Source organism: Oculina patagonica, chromosome 11 (assembly GCF_052425735.1).
Source record: "Oculina patagonica isolate OP01 chromosome 11, crgOcupat, whole genome shotgun sequence".
NCBI lineage: Eukaryota > Metazoa > Cnidaria > Anthozoa > Scleractinia > Oculinidae > Oculina > Oculina patagonica.
In genome coordinates this window covers 18,495,612-18,515,210 of record NC_135768.1, presented here as the reverse complement: position 1 = coordinate 18,515,210, position 19,599 = coordinate 18,495,612, and the positions used below count along the sequence as shown (strand labels likewise).

The window sequence follows — 19,599 nt, the reverse complement described above, 5'->3', positions numbered from 1 at the left end:
CGCAGCACATACCTATATAGCTTATATAAGGGAGTACCTCCGAACAATTATACCATTATTATTATATTTATGTTTTATTCACATGCGAGGGATTATTTTGCTCTGGAGTAAAAACAGAGGTGCTTAAGGAAGGTGGCTTTTTCCTTGCTAACGAAAGTGTGAGGGTATAGACTGAGTGCGAATTTTGTTCCTGTTCTCGGTGATTTTTTAAACCACAAATTTTCTTTATTTTATAGTCATTATTGTACAATCGTCTTATCGACTTCTAATATATTACGATAACCTTTGAAAATATACAAATAAATTTAAAAAGAAAATATTTAAAACAAGTCAACCTAAGCCGAGGAACTAGCTACTTTCATGAAACTTAATAGTGCAAAGAACTTCTCTTCTTGGAAAAGATCGAGCTTATGTTTGGATGGGATTAAAAAAATTCAAGCCTTAAATAAAAATACCCTGTAGATTTTCATAAAATAAAAAACATGGGAATAATGGCATGATTTACAAAACATTTTCTTCAGTCGTTAACACAAAGGTCAGAAAGGGCTTATTTTTGTGCGTTTACGCAGTTTGGTAAATGTTATCTAACGCTTCGTCTTCTTCTGCGGAAAAAGTAAATCGGTTCCCTTTGGTCGCGTGGTATGCTGTCATCTTTGGAATTCCATCTGTGGTGTTTATCATGATAGGATGGCGCAATGTCTATTTTCTGAAAATGAAAAACAAAACCCTGAATGAGTAAGTCTGGTCATCCTGTGATCGCAACGTAACCAAGAACGTGACGTCATGAGGTAGCGGGAAGAGCACGCCTAGGCCTGGGTACAAAAGATAAAAGGCAAAGTCCGCTCAATGTTACCGGTACCTGCTCACAACTTTAGGTATTTCTCACGACTAGGCGTTACACAATACAAATACACTGGTGGTTTCTTCGGGTAGCGGATCTCAATGCGTATTTACTGTCGTATTTTCCAGTCCTTTTTCAAAGTAATGAAGGAACACAACAAACTTCTCCCCTCAAAACATATCATGGGTGTTTAACATGTTATGCAAGGCGCACTTAAACATTTTCATATGGAATCAGCTGCGCTATATAAATGCATGACTGCCAAGTTACTAATGCGATAACTTTTTGCTCGAAAAACGTGTCTATGATTCCTTGCACTTGAATTTCTCTGCCTTTCAAGTGCTCGCCCAAGATCAGCAAAGTACGACCCCCCCCCCAAAAAAAAAAAAACAACAACAACAACAGATAGATAATTTTTGAGCTGCTAGCATATTGAGTAACCATGTTCCTTTTTAAACAGTAAAGTATTTTAAACATACTTTTCTTGGAAAGAGCCATTCAAGAAGCCATAGTATAAACAGATCAATCACAGCTAAAATGCAGAAGATTTTTCCAGCAACGCGGCCGCAATGGTACAACCTGAAAATGAAGGGAAAAATGAGATAGCACAGTCAGGAATCGTAATAAGAAGAAAAAAGAAAAGACATAAAGATGTGTAATTTTTACAAGCGCGGGAAACAAGTAGCCAGTGGCAAAAACGGGAAACATGCAGCCGACAACACGCGTGGGAAACATGTAGCCAATGTCACGCGCGGGAAAACATGTAGCCGATGTCAAGCGCGGGAAAACACGTAGCCGATGTCAAGCGCGGGAAAACATGTAGCCGATGTCAAGCGCGGGAAAACATGTAGCCGATGTCAAGCGCAGGAAATGACGCGTGTGCCAAATCATGATTGCTATGGTCTTGCACCTGTTTGGCTTAGTCAGCGACACCATCGTTTTGTTTGGTTAAAGCACGTCACACGTGCTTTTATATAAACTACACGTAATTACCAAGCTTAAAGTCAAATGAAAGCTGTATGCTTGTAAGAGCGATGTTCAAACACAAAACTTAAGAAGACACAATTCTTTTTGATAGTCGATTGAATACTGCTCTCTATGTTACCTTCTTAGTCGCTCATCAAATGAAACATGAGGTACTGTGCGGACCAAATCATAAACCTGGCAAGAAAACACAAAATGTTATCACAATTAGTTATGCGCTGCTCTTGAGTAGTATACCCAGAAAAAATCCTTCCGTGCCACGTTAGAATCCTCAACAAACAAAACAAATATCAAGTAAGATCCGGGAATCGAACTTGTCTTCTGTTGACTTGTTAGCCTGCAAAACAGACGTCTTTCTTCGAAAGCTCAATTTTTCTTGGGGGTGGGAGGAGGGTGGCAATTCTTTCCCTCCTCAAAAAACTTTAGAGAATCAACCCGAAAAATTCCATAGTGATGACGTAGCTCTGCAGAGATACGTGTACTGTCTCTGATTGGTTGATGCTCGATTTGATTTTTCGCGCGTAAGTTACAACCAATCCTAGACACTTCACGGACATATGTAGATTACGTCATCAGTACGGAATTTTTCGGGTGGACGGTCAGACGGCTCTGTTGAGGGCGTGAACGGAGTCCTTGTTTCTTAGTAGGCTCAACTTACTTTTTCCGCACGCCTTGCCACGTTTTCCCACGTGTACATGGTTCGAATGCGTTCATGGGCCACGTCTGGCGGAACAAATCTGTTATCTCGTGCATCTTGGACTGCTTTGTCCAACGCCACTACCAGAGCTGAAATGATAAAAGTACAAACAAAAAAGTATTATCAAGTTGATGGTTTGAATGTGGCTTCAACAATTCAAAGGCCTGCACTTTACTGATCCCACAAATACAAAGTTTTTGTATGCTGTTATTTTTGACAACTGTCGTCTCGACTGGTTTAGGCAAAACGCAACCTAAAAGATCTTGAACACGCGTGAAAACTTTTGCTAATTCCCGCGTCGAGCTTTTATCTCGACAAAAGAAAGAGGCTGCTTTAATTTGTAGTCTTGTCTGGGACTCTTCGGTTCATTTGTCTATACAACGTATTGAGTTATTTTGCACGTCTCTTACTACAAACTAAAACATAGATTACAGTTGCAAAGGATTTTTTGTTTACTTACATTTAACACTTGGTTCAGCCATTTTAATCATGTCGCTGGGTAACACCTCAGGGACCCCACCCACCCTGGTACTGACGACCTGCAGACTGGACAAGAATGAAGAAAAAGAGAAAATATAAAAACAACTGTCACACATAAACCTCACAGCAACCACAAGAAAACATGTAACTGGTGGCATGGCCGAAATACATGCAGCGTGCTAGTGGCAAGTCCAAGAAATAAGTCACCATTGCCAAAAGGGAAAATATGTAACCAGTGGTAGTTATGGGAAGTCATGTAAACAGTGGCAAGTGAGGGAAAATACATGTAACCAATAGCAAACACGGGAAAAGGTTTATGTGTGGCTTTGGCTAAGAAAACATAACATAGCACCATCACTTTAGTTAGTTTTTGCAAATGTAAAACTACAGTACACACTAAATTAGCTGTAAAAGGTTATTGGAAAAGTCTGCTTATTTATTCAGAGGAAAATATTTTATTGAAACTCACCCACAACTAGCTGCTTCGACAATAGCAATGCAAAATGCTTCTGTTAGCGATGTGTTAAGAAAGATGTCACCTTGAACAAGCACCTAAAAACAATGAAATGTTAAACAAAAACACAGTACCCCAAAGAACAGTGCAAGAGCATTATTGGAGCTGACGATATGATTTTGAATGGAATGCTTTCTCAACATGATTTATGGCTCAAGCTGAACTTACATCTCTGACTTTGTCATGTTCCAACTTCCCCAGAAACTGGACTCTGTCTTGAAGCTTACACTGCTCACTAACTTCCTCCAGGAGGGCACGTTTTGGACCATCACCACCTACACAACAAAAACAGCTAAATAGTTAAACCAGCCAACAGTATGGTATTCATGAACATTTTAAGTCAAAACTTAATAATACTGTCATAGGCAGCAGAGCAATCCCCCCCCCACCCCCCCCCCCACCCCCCACATTTCAGTGCCAAAAGTATCATAAGTGCAGCATGAAATTGGTTATCAAGATATTCAGTCTCGTGATCAGTCTTTTTACAAATCATTTCATCAGGATCATGGTAAGCAAAATAATATGGTGTAGGACTTTCAAAGAAACCCCAAAATGCTACTAGGAGAGGTCCATCGAGTCTTTTAAACGTTCTGTTAAAACATATTTATTTAGAAAGGCTTTTAGTTAGATTTGTTATTCATTTGATTTAATATTGTGATTCTTAAATTTTACTATTTACTACCTTTCACTATTACTCTGGAAATTTTAATATGTAAATATTGTAATTTTAAATTCATTTTTACTGTGTAACTTTTTAAATTTAGTTTAATAATAATTATTGTAATGCGCTTTTGAATATTTTTATAGAAAAAGCGCAATATAAGTATTAAATATTATTATTATTATTATTATGTGGCATCAGAGACTTCAGAGCGTACATTTTTTATCCTCCGATGACTAGAAAGCTACCCAAAAAGCACCACAAAGTAGGATATTTCTGAACTACCTAGTTATGCATTGTCACAAATTGATTTCATACACACCAACGCTGTTAAGATTACAAAGAGATCAACTACGCAAAAGACATTTAGGGAAATATAAGCAGGGGTGTGTGCCCCCCTAGGGAGGCAGAAAGGTAGCCCTTGGCTTGGTGTATGACAAGCCCCCCCCCCCCCACATTTCAAAAGGCTTTGCTGCCTCTGACTGTTTTTAATTATTTTCTTCTCACTATCATAATCATTGTCAAATAGTGTCAGTAACATTACAAACTCCTATTCAGAGAGGGAAAATGGACTGTTAGAGTTTAAGCTATGACGGAGCAGCATTCCACATATTTTTTACAGGGGTTGGGGGGGGGGAGTAACAATACTTCTAGCATTACCAGCTGTGTGGACAGCTTGTCTTGTAGTTTTCCTTTCCTTTTTTGTGTGAACTTACCAATAATAAACTGGACATTTGAGTGGTTGCCGCACATGATGGGAAGTATTCCAGCTAACAAGTCCATACCCTTTCTGTACACCAGTCGACTGACTACCACAATGGTGACTACAAAACAAGAACAACAAGGGAAACCTTGAATAGGACAACAAAATTAATACAGTTGAACCCCTTTTAAGCCTCCACCTCTATTTAGTGGCCATAGTCACCTTCCGCCCGTTCCGATGAGAATTTTTCTATCGTTTCTACCTCTATTTAGCAGCCACCAAAAATTTAATACACAGAGCTTGGCCTTGTTTTCAACAACCCAATGACAGATAAGAAGCCGAAATTTGAAGTGACGACTGAGAAAATCAGTCAAACACACGCTTTGTAATCCTCTTGATGTGATTCCATGGTCACTAAGCTAAGTGATGGCCTTTTGATTTCCTTGCAATAAAGTAATGTTTCTACCACACCTTATGCTAATTTCTGAGGAACCCCTATTAAGTGGACAACCTCTATTAAGCGACCACTTACCATTTCCCCCAAGGTAGCCACTTAATGGGGGTTCGACTGTAGTCTTATTATAATACAGTGTAAGTGCATATCGTAGATGATATACATTAAGTTGCTCAAAATTCACCTCTTAAAGACCAAACTTACTTTTTCCTGGGATTTTCTTTGAAATGTCAGGTGTGAATACATTAGCATCTACAGCATTAGGAATCACTGACACCATGCAAGGATTCATTGAAGCACGTAACACTGTGTTCTCTTTGCTGGCAATGTAAATAGAACAGATTTTAGGGTGAATAACAAAAAGCCTAGTAGATAATTTCATTGTCATCAGTGCCATATCTTCAAACCTTAGACTCTTCGAATCTGGACCTCAGGTGGTTTATAGAAAAACCTGGTGCTAAATGTCTCTAATAATTGTCCAAGATAATGGCATATATTAATACCGGTACATTTAATTTTTTTTAACACAGTAAACTAATATAAATACATGTAGTTATAAATATTTATATAAATATTTGGTACACACCTTGTATGTGAAACACAAATTACATGATCAATATCCGCCAATGAAAACTGTAAAAACTTATTTGTGATGATGGAACTTGCATCAGCAAAGCCAAACAGGGAGTGGTCAGTAAACAGGGTGCGAAGTCCCATGGTACGAGCATGAAGAAGGGCATCATGACAAAGTGTGGAAAAAGCCTTAAAAACAATGGCAGAATAATTTTAAGTTTATGTCATGTTGGCCACTAGGTTTAAAGGCAGATATAATCATCTACTTTCGGTATTGCATTTGCCAATGAAATTATTTTCACAGTAAATTTTAAAATATATTGCTGAAAATGTCTTGCAGTGATGGGTGTATGTCTCCCTTTGCAAGATCCCCCTGAATGGATGTAGATTTACCCTCCCCCCTACTGCCATGCCCCCCTCTATAAAATTTATAAAGGAAATATAGGTTGGGGATTCAATGTGGTGAGGGACAAGAATAAAGCTGGATTAGATAAGTATTGACTGATTAAAAATATAAAACAAACAGCGATGATAACCATTATGAAAACACGCATTTTATCTAGTAACTTGATGTTTCATATGCTATGAAACATACATTTTCAAAAGTCAAGTTAAGTAAAATGCGTGTTTTCATAATGTTTATCACCCCTGTTTGTTTTATATTTTTAATCAAGCTATGATGGCCTAAGAACAAGTTAGAGTCTATATAATTGACTGATATTTTGCTGAGCAAAAAATAATGAGATGGTCTTATTATTTGCTGGGGTGGCCATGTAAGACAGATTATTTATCACCCAGTCATGACCCTTTCCAAAGTCATGAATATACAGCAGATAAACACACAAGCCAAATTTTCTGTAAACGGAACAAATAACTTACAGAATGTCCATGAACTATGGTTATCTTCTCACGTAGAAATATACATCTCATTAGCGGCAAAGTCGTGTAAAGAGTGGGTAATACACATTGATTATGAAAAGGACCAAAGGGTAGATAATAGACCTGGAATAAAACAAACAAATATCATAATTAGTTATATCTAGGGCTGTGTGTCAAACAATGCATATACAGTAGAATCCCGATTTCTCGAACCTCCAGGAGAAATGAAAATTGTTTATTGAAATCGAGAGGTTCGAGAAATTGAGGGAAAATTACCTAGAAGTGCTATCCAAGGGAAACAAAAATTGGTTCGAGAAAAATCGGGAGTTTTGAGAAACCAAGGGTTTGAGAAATTTGGATTCTACTGTATTATTAAGTAAATAAGAAACTGCTGAATACCTTGAGGTAGTTTGTTAAATAACGAATTCCACTTCTCTCACCATAAGCATGTGTGACAATAACAACCTGGAGCAGGAATGAAAGAAAATATCAATCAGTCACCTTTCCTTGTATAGTCAAATGAGGCCCTGCCAGGGGGATCGGTGTCGCTTGTCTAAATTTAAAAATGTCCCGCGTTGCTGATTTATCATACTACACATCGCTGTCAGTAGTTTAATTGAAGGAAAATTGGTTGTCTTTGTTGGATTATAAGTTTTTCCTAAAGGGTTGTCATTTGTCGCTTCTTTTTGGGCCATGTTGCTCGTTGGACTTTACCATGGCAGGGCCTCTCAAATGCTCGAGAATGAATCCCAGTTGAAGTCAAGTATAACGTGAAAGGCTTATGGCCATTTTTTTTTTTTTTTTTTTTTTTTTGGGGGGGGGGGTGGTTATCTGAAGTTATAAATCTTTGTTTGCAGAGAAATAGTTTTATTAGGCCTATACCTGGAGGGGGGTTATAAGCAAGAGAAGGTTTACAGTTGCGATTTTATGATATTGGACAAATAATAGCGCCTTAAAAAGCTTTTTGTCATAAATCATGTGCAAGGAAGAGGCATTTAGACCACAAAAGAGGTGTGAAGAAAAACATGATCATAATGCTCAATGAAATTCTATGAGCGATCAGATTCTCCGAAAACCGATAAGCTATTCAATGAACGATATCATTCGGTATTGATTGTCTAGTTGGTGTTAATTCTTAATACATTTTTAACTTTTATCCATGCACATATAAGACTTACACTGTACTGCCGGTAAGATCGATTTCACATTTAAGGGAATCCCCCTTATCTTGCGATGTAAACTTTTATGATCTGCCCGTGGAAGATTGTCAAGTTTTCCTTCAGTAACAGCAGTAATAATTACACCTGACTTTGTTACTCAATCGCACCCATATATTATAACACGTGCTAACAGAATTTATGTTTACCTTATGTCCTCGTTGTATAAGACATTGGGACAGCTGGTATATGTGGCTCTCTACTCCTCCCATGTTCGGATAAAAGAAATCGGAGACCATGCTATGAATCCACAAGAAAGAAATAATGTTTAGCTTATGGTACAGCTATGTTGAAGCTTGAGAAAAATGAAAGATCGTCTCACCAAATGTTGTGTTTTTCTTGAACCGGCGGGGCCGCCATGTTGGATTGTCATTCTGTAGTTAACCGCTGACCGGTGTCGTGCAAAATTTTGGGTCTACAAAAAGGACTGGGTACAAGTTATATAGAAAAAATTCCACCAATCAACACGGTGGTCGGCATTCTCGTCCCCATAGCCCTTTCGTTTCTCTTAGCCGGCTTGGCACGAGAAAACGGAGGGCTCTGGGGACATAGGATTTTTGAATTAATTCGAATTTTTTTGATTGGCTGTTTGGAACAAAGAATTCCTAAACGGAAGTCGAAAACGTAACGACTCTCTCATACATTCTTTCGAAACGTCATGACTGCATACATGAAGACCGGAAGTCCTAGAATCTAGGACTGGAAATCCTGTGTCCCCATAGCCCTTTGTTTCCTCGTGCCAAGGCCCAGCCGGCTAAGAGAAACGAAAGGGCTATGGGGACGAGAATGGGTGGTCGGTAACTAAGGAAATTTCTCCCGTTTGTGCGGGCTCATTAATATGCAGCGGAACTTCTCCAAAGACGTGTGTGGGCTCATTAGTATGCAGCGGAATTCCCCATGAGCTCTCAAGAGCAAACAAAAATGGCGGACGAAGTGGAGCAAGGAAATCTAGATTTAAAGGCTAATCATGGTAGTTCTGAGCGAAATGAAAAGTTTTGGAACACAAGCACGGTAGAAATGAAGTCCCTAGTTGAGAAAAAATGGATCAAGGCTGTAAGAGTTGCCAAAAATAAGCCCAATTATGGAATGGGCGAAATGGATCCCCTACACGAAGAGGTTTGTGGCAACAAACTTGAAATGGCTGGACCTCTCATCGATTGCTATCTTCGCGAATTAGGAGAGGGTTTGAAAAAGAAGCAAACCCATTCAAAGGCAACTGGGCTTGTTAACCCTATCGTTCTTTTTATCCCTTGGATGATATTTAGACACATACTAGCTGACACTGGTTCGTGGCTACAAATGTGAGGTAAATGTTTCCAAGCGTGGGAAGAGAATTGAAGTCACCATTGAAAACCAAGCTACGGCCAGAAAAATGTTTTGCCCATCTAGATTTTCCGGCCAAAATTACTTAGGTCACCGGAAGTTTAAGAAGCTGTCCGATGGAAAATATCGCTATTCTGGAAGATCTGCCGTGGTTATTACAAAAAACACACCTATGAAACTAGATTACAACATGACAGCAAATCGTGTTACACTCTCAGCATTTATTCAGAGGTACACCGAAGATGGTTTTGCAATTGACAGTCAGCTACAAAAGATAATGAACAATAAATAGACATTTTGTAGCAACATATGTGTATTATATAGTTTAACATGATATACATTTTACAAAGCCTTACCAAGTTAATAATATATTTAGCAGCAAGAGTGATCAGTATCTATTTTATCATTATAATATCAATGTACAATTCATCTTTTTGTTCATAAAAAATAAATATTGTTTAATTATCAAGCTAAAATTATTTTCACATTTAACAAATTTCTTCTAGGATACAAAATTAATGGAGATGAGTAAGGAGAATCATGTATGCTAACATATATTGCAACTACATGCACAAAGGTTAAACTCTGCTGTCAAGCAGTTTTCCAATCTCAACATCAATTAGAGAACTTAATTTATCTACTCTTTTTTGAGAGAGAAAAAAACTCAAACTATATTAAGTCATTGAAAATTCACTTGGCTGTAATGTCAAATTATCAAACTCTGTTATAAATTACCATTGAAAAAAAACATGTGAGCAAAACCAGGCTGCTTTAATCTTTAAAGGTTTTCAAAAAGTATCTATTACACTTTATTCATTCAGACAGTCCACAGGTACTTTGGAATAGAGGTTGGGCATCAGATTAAGAACCTGGAAGACATGGTGTATTTACAGTAGATTCATGTATTTTTTTTAATGGGGGGCTAGGTGGCCTAATGGTCAGCGCACTTGACTCTGAGTCGAACGGCCAGGGTTCAGGCCCTGGCAGGGACGCTGTGTTGTGTTGTTGGGCAAGACACTTTACTTTCGCAGTGCCTCTCTCCATCCAGGTGTATAAATGGGTACCAGTGAATTTACTGCTGGGGGGTAACCCTGTGATGGACTAGCATCCCATCCAGGGGAGGAGTATTCACCTAATGCTTTGGAAAGGGGGATAAGCTCTGGCTGTGTGGGCCACTTGGCTCAGACACAGAGTTAACTATGTAATTAAAATGTTTTGAAATAATGTACCCCTCATGGGATTTCAATTTATGTCATTTCAATGTCTAGCTACTTTCTGATGCTAGAATACCTTCAAGTCTCCTGATGAGGTGAGCTTTATCCCCAGATAGAGAAGCTCCCCTTGCCTTTAGCTCCTTTTCCTCGGTAACCAGACATCTTTCTCAGCATTGAAAACTGAACTTTGAGTTTTACAAATAAGTTGGAATTTTCTTCTGGACAGAAATGCTTGATATTTCATGGCAACAGCGTGCTTTAATGCCTCCTCACTGTTGCCATATTCTTTCATAGCCCTCCCAAACACACCCTGTAGAAAACGACCCCTCTTATAACTACCAATGAATTTCTCCATTTGATCTTTTGTTGCATTTGATTGTAAATAGTCCCATGCCCCATAGATTGACCCTTCCTCCACACCATGAATAAATTCTAGAATGTTTTTGGTTTCCTGCCTTCGCCTGTATCTTGTGCTAGAGTGTGGATTATTGACCATTTCAAAGGTTGTGGCCGTATTCATCCTTCGTGCTTTGGCATTTTGTTTTTGTTCCAGTAGCACCTTAAGTTTCTCATATTCTTTAGATATGGTGTCTAACTGCTTTTCTTTGTCCTTAAGCTCTACTGCAACAGTTTCCTTTTGCCTTTCTAATTTCACTAAAATTAAATAAATTAAAATGAAATCAGTCAGTCGAATCAACCAATCTTTATTCACCTGCAATCTCACAGTTACACATTCAAATATTGCCATTTCAATTACACTTCACTGAATTATACAACTAGACTAAAAGTTTCTGATCTACCTTTAAATATTTTCATGAAAATATCCCTTGAATTTCTAAAAACATGTATAATATAAATTGTGCTAAATAAAATCATCTAAGTGTATTTTATTAAGGCACCAAGGTCTAGCTCGAGTAGTAAAGCAGAGTAAAGAAACAATTATTTTCTTCTACTTATAATGAAAAATCTGTTAAATAAAATTTCTGAAATGCAGCCATAAAGAGACATCCTAAAAGGTCAACCATCTTTGCTTCTAAATTTAGAACACAAGAGCCTAACGTAAATAATGTCTGACTCAAACCTGTCTCAACTCTAGCTGTTGCATATTTCTCCTCAACTACCTGTATCTGCCTTTCTTTCTCAATCACTTCTGATTCCCTAACAGAAACTCTGGCTTCCTTTTCATCTATTCGAGCCTTTTTAATCTCGCATTCCGCTTCGACCTCACTGGCGACATTTCGTGCCTCCCGTTTGATCGAGTTTCCGACTTGAATAGGTGATCGAACCCAAAATGGATTCACTTTTCTCCTCAAATCGCACTTTCCATGATGGCGGTCATTTTTGCTGCATTTTCTGCTCTTTGAGCAAAGTTTTCGGCCGCTGAAAGAAACCAAAAACGTTTTCTGCTTAGCAATGACGATACGAGAATTTCAAGATGGCGGACGGCTAAAATAGAATTCAAAACGGTAGTTTCAACTCGTTGTAAATACCTTTTCTTGTCTCTCTCTTCGTCGCTGACGGAAGCCATTACTTCAAACTCTGTTCTGAACGTGCGATGCCTATGCCTGGCATTGCCTGCTGGGATTTATTTCTCAATAAGAGCAAAAAACTCTTCAAGTAGGGGCTCCACGGGCTTAAATGTGCTCTCACGCGGAGCACGGTCAAAACATGCAACACTTTCCATGCTCAAATCTTTATTTATATCATTGTACTCCTTCAGAACTAGAAAGACCAAAACATTATGTCCATATGTGGTCTGCAATACCACCCCTAGCATGTATTTAGTGGGTCAATAAGACAGCCAAATTCTGAACGACAACAGCCCTAGCACACCTCCCTGGCAGATTTTCAGCAAAAAGATGCATTATAATTTATGCAAGCCCCCAACATGGAAAGAACAATACAAATAGACCAACAAGAGAAGTCAGCCAAGTTTATTTACATAATTTATGGGAAACGACGCCATTTTGGTAGACGCTTGGATCACGTGACCAAAATAGCGTCGCGGAGGATATTTCCTTGGTTACCGACCACCGTGCAAGTTTGTTTCAAGTTGCCGCGGGAGATAGTATCCAGAGTTTTCCGAGCTAGTGCTTGTTTCTTAGAGCAACAAGTGTATGCGCGCTTTCCATTCAACAAAAAATTCCGGGGATTCCGGGTTGGGAAGCGAATGGAACAGAAATTTCCCGGAATAAAATTACGGTTTTTTAGGACAACTTCGTGAGGTCGTCCTAAAATTCCGGAAAATACAGTTCCATTCGACTATTCCTGCTTGGGCCCAGCTTCTCCGAGCCGGAATCAAACGTGCCGCACAGTCAAGATGGCTTCTCAACACAGTGCTCGGCCAGTTTGTTTGTCACTGAAAGCTTTACAGCTCTTACTCGAGCATGAATGATTGCTCGTCCAGATCCGTTACGGTATCCTTCCTGTGAGCATGGCCTGGCGAGTAAACAGCTCGCATGTTTCTGTCGTCCTTCGAATGTGACTCTTGGACTCGTCAGGAAAATATTCTGGTATCATATATCAAAGTAGTCGCGGATTCTAATTCAATTCCTTCGCAGGTAACAGCTAGCTACACTGAAAAAAAATCAGATATCATCCCTTAATATATTTTTCGTTTAACTTCAGAGTCGTCGAACAACTGCAAAGCAAGTAAAAGAGGCAACGAGTCCGCCATTTGTTTTGCTTTGTTGGTGCAAGCAACCGGATAATACTGTTCCATTCGCCACACGGAATACCCGGAATTTCCAACCGGGATTTTTGGTCGAATGGAAAGCTCCCATTAATCAGGGTCGGCCAGGGGGGTAAGCGGTATACCAGTATACCTGAAAAGCATGTACCCGGTATACCCAAAATTTCCCCTCAAAATCATGCAAAATACCAAAATTTGGAATAACACAGTATACTTTATACCCCAAAAGGCCCAATTTGAGGTAAAAATACAGTATACCCAGTTTAAAATGCCCCTGTATACCGTATACCTAAAACCCCTGACCGACCCTGATTAATTTCCATCAAATCCTCCCGGCGTATCCAATCGAACAAAATCGAACCAAAAATCAATCGAACCCAATCGAACACCAGTCGTTCGATTAGGTTTGGTAATCGAACAAAAACGAACATCTATTTTGTTGTGAGTTCGATTTTCGAACCAATCGAACACAATCGAACTAAATCCGCTGCGATTTTGTTTGGAATCCGTCTTTAAACAAACAAGAGTTCGGTAATCGAACGCTCGATTTTGTTCGATTGTTGACTGTTCGGTAATCGAACTTTCGAGTTCGAGTTAAGGCGATTCCTTGTATTCAGCGTTGCCAAGTCTAGGCATGTTTTTCTGAATACAACTACCATGATTCCCTGTAGTTGCGTCTCATAGAGGGAACTGGCCATTCTTATGGTTTGGATTGAGCCTAGGGCTTTCCACAAGTTGCTCAAGATTTCCCAAAAAGGTGCCCGTAATTTCTCAAAAAGTTGCTCAAAAGTTGCTCCAAAAATTCCAAAAAAGTTGCTTCTGATAATAAAAGTTGCTCGAAAGTTGCTCCAAAAAATCCAAAACGCTGCTTCTAATCAAGAGAATTCCTCTAAATATATGCACTAGTTTTTCGTATGAGTGTAAGATTTGTAAGCAGTTTTATGCAATTTTACAGCATAAGAAGTATCTAAATAACATATTAAGGGGAAAATTGGTTAAATAACAGAATCGCGAAGATATCGATGACGTCATGTTTGCGGACGAGTTTTGGAATGTTTTAATGCAGAAGGAACCGAAAGTTGAAAGGTCTTCAGATCCTCGAAATTTTCGGCAAACTTCGTAAATCTTTGGAAACGTTCGTATGGCCTTTGAACAACACTCGGATAATCTTCGGAGATCTTCGGTCTGGAAATTGCTCAAAATGCAACAAGTTGCTCGAGAGGAAAAAAGCTGCTCGAAGGGGAAAAAGTTGCTCGAAATATGAAAAGTTGCCAAAAAGTTGCCGAGCAACTTGTGGAAAGCCCTAATTGAGCCAAATTTCAAAATTGTATTGCTTGTGACGACTTTTTCAGTGAATTTGTCTGGCGAATTTAGTTATCATAGAATTGATATATTCAAATCAAACTGATGGTCATCATATATAATGGCTGTTTCTGTTTAGGTTAATATAGCAACGAGCTCTTATGGTAATAGCTAGTGGTATTAGAATTTTTTCTAACGTAAAAATAACTTAAAACCATGATCTAATGATGAGCAAACACTGTGCAATTTTCGTTTCTCTACGCCGGGATCATTTTAAGTGCCTTGCAGTTCATTAGGCCTGATTTCTAGCTCTTTTGGGAGATCGGTTGTCATCCTCCCAGAGAACGGCTTGTCACCTATGAAGACCATGCTTAATTTTAACATTATTGGAACCGTTTTACCAAATGCCGAATTAAGCTAGCATCAAAACGCACTGCAAAAACGTGATTTTCCACGACGTGTGTCGACTGCAAAAAAGTGTCTTTGAGTCATTAATTAACACATTTTCCCTCTATTTTGCAAAAAGATATATAGTCCGGCAAAGGCTTTGTTGAATTTAAAAGCATTTAAACACCTGATAAAATATATTAGTTTTGAGCATTACGAAGTCATCCGCTGTTACTGACGTACGATTAACCTGTTCACGCCAGGCGTTCGGTAAGTTTGAGAACAGCGCGAAATTCGGAACGAACGTTGGGCGATAGAAAAACTACCTTTGGTATTCTTCGCTCGCCGTTTTTCGCGCTGCTTCCTAAATAACCGAACGCCTGGAACAGGCTAACGTACGGTGCATTACTGGGCGTTTTTGAGACATCAACTCAGAACTGACACCTTTTTCTATTCCGAAATGAGTTGTTTTACATTAAAAGCTTTTTTACAGCTAATAAAATATATACAAGTTTTGAATAGCAGAAAATCATCACGGAATTTTTTTTAGAAATACTTCGGACTTTTTAGTTCGCAGGGAACAAAAGCTTGTGCAAAATAACTAGAGGTCTGTTCATAGCGAATATCCTTGTACGTTTGGGCTGCACATTTCCACAACTAACACGTTATTTTTTCCTATTCTATACTTAAAGGGTTTGAACATCTTAAAAGCATTTATAAAGCTGTTTAAATATACCAATTCTGAATATCACGAGGTAGACATAGGTCGTCATCTATTAGTAATTTAAACTGTCTTTGCAACGATGGTACCTTGAAAATATCGGATATAAAGAAAGTTGTTTTCAGTCTTTGTTATCACGGAGATAAGTTGTTGTCGATATCGATCATGCTTAATAAATCAGCTGCGTTAGTTAACTTATTAGTGAAATCTGGCATCTTCTATCGAAGCGTCAAAGCACATTTTTTTAGTACAATCTTAATTAAATAAAAATTAATTAAAAGAAAACTAAATTAAGAGAAGTGCATGACGTTTTAGTATGCTGTGAACAAAAACTTGTGTAAAATAACTAGGTGCAAGAATTTTCAAAATATTTGGTTTTGTCTTGCATTTCGCCGACTGCATTACTCATCATGCTCGTCGTTTTTAAAACGTCACCTAACACCTCTTTTTCAATTCCGTTGACAATTAGAAGAAAGGCTTGCTTATCTTAAAAGCGTTTACAAAGCTGACAAAATAAAAGAACTCTGAGCACGACAAATTCATCAGCTGTTAAAGACGAAAGGTGTCTGTTCTACAGACAACTATGGGATTTAATTCAAAAATAAATTTAAAATGAATCTCGACTGCATTACTGGGTATTTTTGAGTAATCATCAGATCATTTTCTTAATTCTGTAATGCGATAATCAAAAGGGATTGGTTATCTTAAAAGGGTTGCTCAAGCTGGTGACATATACTAATTCTTATTTTGAGAAGTCACCAGCTGTTAGTGACGTTCGACTACTTGGAAATGTGGAGATGTTTGATTGGTGATAATGTGCTCCTAAAATGGAATTTTGAAAGCGCTAGCTCAACAACATATCATAAACTGCTTTCGGAGACTTGTGGAGTCATTTGCAGTTTGCAGGGTATTGGTGCTCTGTACAAACGAATATTCACAAACATCCATCCGCCATGAAATATTTTTTTCAAGCTCTCTTGCTGAGTTATTTTGTAGCGACCCACGCAAACTTGCTGCTGTCGACGACGAAGAAGCCGGTGACAACGAAAGCCCCGCAGTGTAATGTCAATAACAACAATTACAACAGCTTCTTCGCCGGTCCAAACTGCAAGAAAATAGAAAACATGTTTTCTGAAGTGAAGCAACAGCTGGCCGAATTAACACAAGAAATCAGAGAAATGAAAACGAATGAAACTGGCGGCCCGGGTGGAAAAGGTTTGTAACAAAACTTTTTGAAAATTCAGTGATTTCTTGTCGTTTGAGATACTGTTGTTTCAACTGTTCTAACGCAGGTTCTAAAATGGTAAAACTGTGTATATTTTGTAGTTTTCAAGAACTGTGCCGACGTTTACCAGTCCGGTGAAAAGATCAGTGGGGTGTACAAAATCGATCCTGATGGTTTGGGAGAATTTGAAGTCTTCTGTGATCAGAAAACAGCCGGTGGAGGTTGGACGGTGTTTCAGAAGAGGCGGGATGGCTCTGTAGATTTCTTCCGAGCTTGGGATGACTACAAACGAGGCTTCGGCAATCTGAACAGCGAGTTTTGGCTCGGACTCGACAAAATTCACCGCCTGACTGTAAGCAGCAGTAACAAGCTTCGCGTTGACTTGGAAGACATCCATGGTAAAACAGCATTTGCAGAGTACAGCTCATTTTCCGTGACAAGCGAGAGGGCGAAATATCAGTTGAGTTTGGGAAGTTATTCAGGTGAGCCAGTACCTTTGTTAAGTTTACGTTTGAGAGGTTATTAAATTCTGTGAATGAAATTTGCAGCTGCGGAATATACTACATTTCCCGTTATTGCGATAACTGAAGGTTACATTTGCTTCGTTTTTTCAGCAATTACCAATTACCTTTCCAGGGACTGAGAAGAGCTATCCATGTTTGTTTCGGAAAAAATTGTTAATTGGTCTGTACATATGTCAGGAGAGGATTTACCATTTTCAGTTATTCCATTGTTTAACCATATAATGTTAGGGACAGTACCTTGTTTTGAATTGTCAAGCCAGTAAAACTACTGTAACTCGTGATTTTATTATGATGCAATCGTCCAGTAAAAGTACTAGCCGTAGTCGCATGATCTTTAGTAAAACTACTGACAACCAGTATTTCCCGTCCCGTCAGTGAAAAAACCTATCGTCACACATACAGGTAAACAAAGATTATCTTATTCATATCTTTATTTTTAATTGTTTTTCTTACCCAGGTACTGCCGGCGATTCCCTCACCAATCATCGTGGCTCAGCATTTACAACCAAGGATCGCGATAATGATGGGCATAACTCAGTCAACTGTGCCTCGGTTTATAAAGGCGCCTGGTGGTACAAGGATTGCCATCACTCAAACCTCAATGGTTTGTACCTCAATGGGAAGAAGGATGGTAAAGGAATGGTGTGGTACCACTGGAAGAATAACAGTGAGTCTGTCAAGAGGTCTGAGATGAAGATTCGTCCAAAGGACTTCTAAGATTCCCGCCTGCCGCGTACCCCATGATGCGATTGAGTAACATATTTACCCCCCCCCCCCAAAAAAACATAAAAATATATGTAAGGGTGCTTCTGCCGTACTTTCCTTGGCACTGTTGTTTTAAAACAACAATAAAATATTCGTTTATAAAGGTAGTATTAATGTATGTTGAATATTTTAGACTGAAAACGTTTCTTTTCCATTAGCTACCACTGCAGGTCTCTCAGTAGAAGATTGTTGAGTTTACAAAAAAGGTATAAAAAGTGGTTTAATTGAGCAGCCATATAATAACATATAACTTATAGTTCATTGCTTTGTTTTCTGCAACCTATTAGTGCAAGCTACAGGAAGGAAAAAGCGTTCTTAGATCACTTGATTTATTTTTTCGCTTTGACATTGCCGGATTAAAAGTTATAATGGTCTTGTGATCAATTTTTCTTTGCTCTTAAGAACTCAAAGATCACTCAGCCTCTGTTGTAAAAACTAATCGATAAAAATGCTGTTCCAAGGCAATATGTGTAGAATAAACATGGGGTACGAAATAAAAATAAATAACTGAGGAAAATATTGTCTCAGTCTTTCTTCTTTGTGTGCGATTTTTAGCGATTTTGACCTCAATTCATTGTCGAGGGGACCAGTGGCGAGAGTTAAAAAAATCGTATATCACGAGATACTCTCTCTCTCTCTTCAAGTGAATTTTTCAAATTCTTCTGGAAAGACATAGGAGAAAGTCTTATAAATGCTTTAAACTTCTCCTATGAAACAGGAAAACTAACTTTTTCACAAAGGCTTGGATTTGAATGAAAGTTTAAGAGGTTTAAAGAAGGGATTGAAGAAAGAAAAGAAATTTTGAAACACCACCAGACAGTTGACCCCCACGCAAGAGCACTCCAGGTTGTCAGGGGACTGGCTGGTTTCCGTCTACCAATTTTTAACCAAAAAATTCTAATTTTAAAAACACAATAAATCTCCAATATTTCTTATTTCTCTAAAGTTTACTAATCCTTTGCGAAAAGACCACCTTCTCCCAATATCCCCCAAAATCACCCACAAATTTACAAAACACCGTTAAACATAGATATATGGGATAATGAGAGCGTTTCTGGATTCCTTGAAATGCGAACGAGATATTGCTGTTAAACCCGTGTTGAGCTGTGAAAAAACGACCATAATTCCCCAATTTACCAAAGAAAGATGCGGATCCCAACTTGATTAAAAATTGGCGCCCACTAACGCCATTAAACCGTGATTATAAGATTGCATCAAAGGCGTTACAAACCGTATTAAAACAGTGTTGTAGCATCCTAAATATATTATTTCATGATCCTCATAAGAATAAAATAAAAAGCATTTGTGTGATGTTCGTAACGTAACAGGCATTGTGTGACATGTATTGCGTGACATACATTGCGTGATGTCCAGTCGGGCAGAGGTGTATGTAAACTGTATTGCATCAGGATCAAGAAAAAAGCTAGTACTGTAATTGTAGAT

At 38.5% G+C, this 19,599-nt stretch overlaps 2 protein-coding genes across 2 annotated transcripts; one reads left to right on the top strand and one right to left on the bottom strand.

Annotated features, from left to right (window-relative positions):
- Window positions 1-532: 532 nt before the first annotated feature.
- Window positions 533-8,422, bottom strand: LOC144629905 (phosphatidylinositol N-acetylglucosaminyltransferase subunit A-like). The gene is made up of 14 exons (XM_078488152.1): window positions 8,326-8,422; window positions 8,153-8,243; window positions 7,186-7,251; window positions 6,787-6,909; window positions 5,921-6,096; window positions 5,539-5,654; window positions 4,894-5,001; window positions 3,685-3,791; window positions 3,472-3,554; window positions 2,983-3,068; window positions 2,484-2,611; window positions 1,947-2,002; window positions 1,321-1,420; window positions 533-706 (listed from the first exon to the last, which is right to left on the bottom strand). Exons 1-14 carry the CDS (start codon window positions 8,361-8,363, stop codon window positions 581-583), a joined length of 1,404 nt encoding a protein of 467 aa, XP_078344278.1. The 5' UTR covers window positions 8,364-8,422; the 3' UTR covers window positions 533-580.
- Window positions 8,423-16,481: 8,059 nt separating this feature from the next.
- Window positions 16,482-18,668, top strand: LOC144630535 (ryncolin-1-like). The gene is made up of 4 exons (XM_078488895.1): window positions 16,482-16,857; window positions 16,969-17,349; window positions 17,849-18,349; window positions 18,389-18,668. Exons 1-3 carry the CDS (start codon window positions 16,596-16,598, stop codon window positions 18,106-18,108), a joined length of 903 nt encoding a protein of 300 aa, XP_078345021.1. The 5' UTR covers window positions 16,482-16,595; the 3' UTR covers window positions 18,109-18,349; window positions 18,389-18,668.
- Window positions 18,669-19,599: the final 931 nt, after the last annotated feature.

What these genes read in the sequence shown, in the direction of transcription:
- LOC144629905 (XM_078488152.1), bottom strand. Translation starts at nt 8,363, where the DNA reads ATGGCGGCCCCGCCGGTTCAAGAAAAACACAACATTTG. An exon ending in AAATGTCCAGTTTATTATTG is followed by an intron (nt 3,792 to 4,893) that starts GTAAGTTCACAC and finishes TTTGTTGTGTAG; the next exon opens with GTGGTGATGGTCCAAAACGT. An exon ending in AACATGACAAAGTCAGAGAT is followed by an intron (nt 3,555 to 3,684) that starts GTAAGTTCAGCT and finishes CATTGTTTTTAG; the next exon opens with GTGCTTGTTCAAGGTGACAT.
- LOC144630535 (XM_078488895.1), top strand. Translation starts at nt 16,596, where the DNA reads ATGAAATATTTTTTTCAAGCTCTCTTGCTGAGTTATTTTGTAGCGACC. An exon ending in TGGCGGCCCGGGTGGAAAAG is followed by an intron (nt 16,858 to 16,968) that starts GTTTGTAACAAA and finishes TATATTTTGTAG; the next exon opens with TTTTCAAGAACTGTGCCGAC. An exon ending in GAGTTTGGGAAGTTATTCAG is followed by an intron (nt 17,350 to 17,848) that starts GTGAGCCAGTAC and finishes TTTCTTACCCAG; the next exon opens with GTACTGCCGGCGATTCCCTC.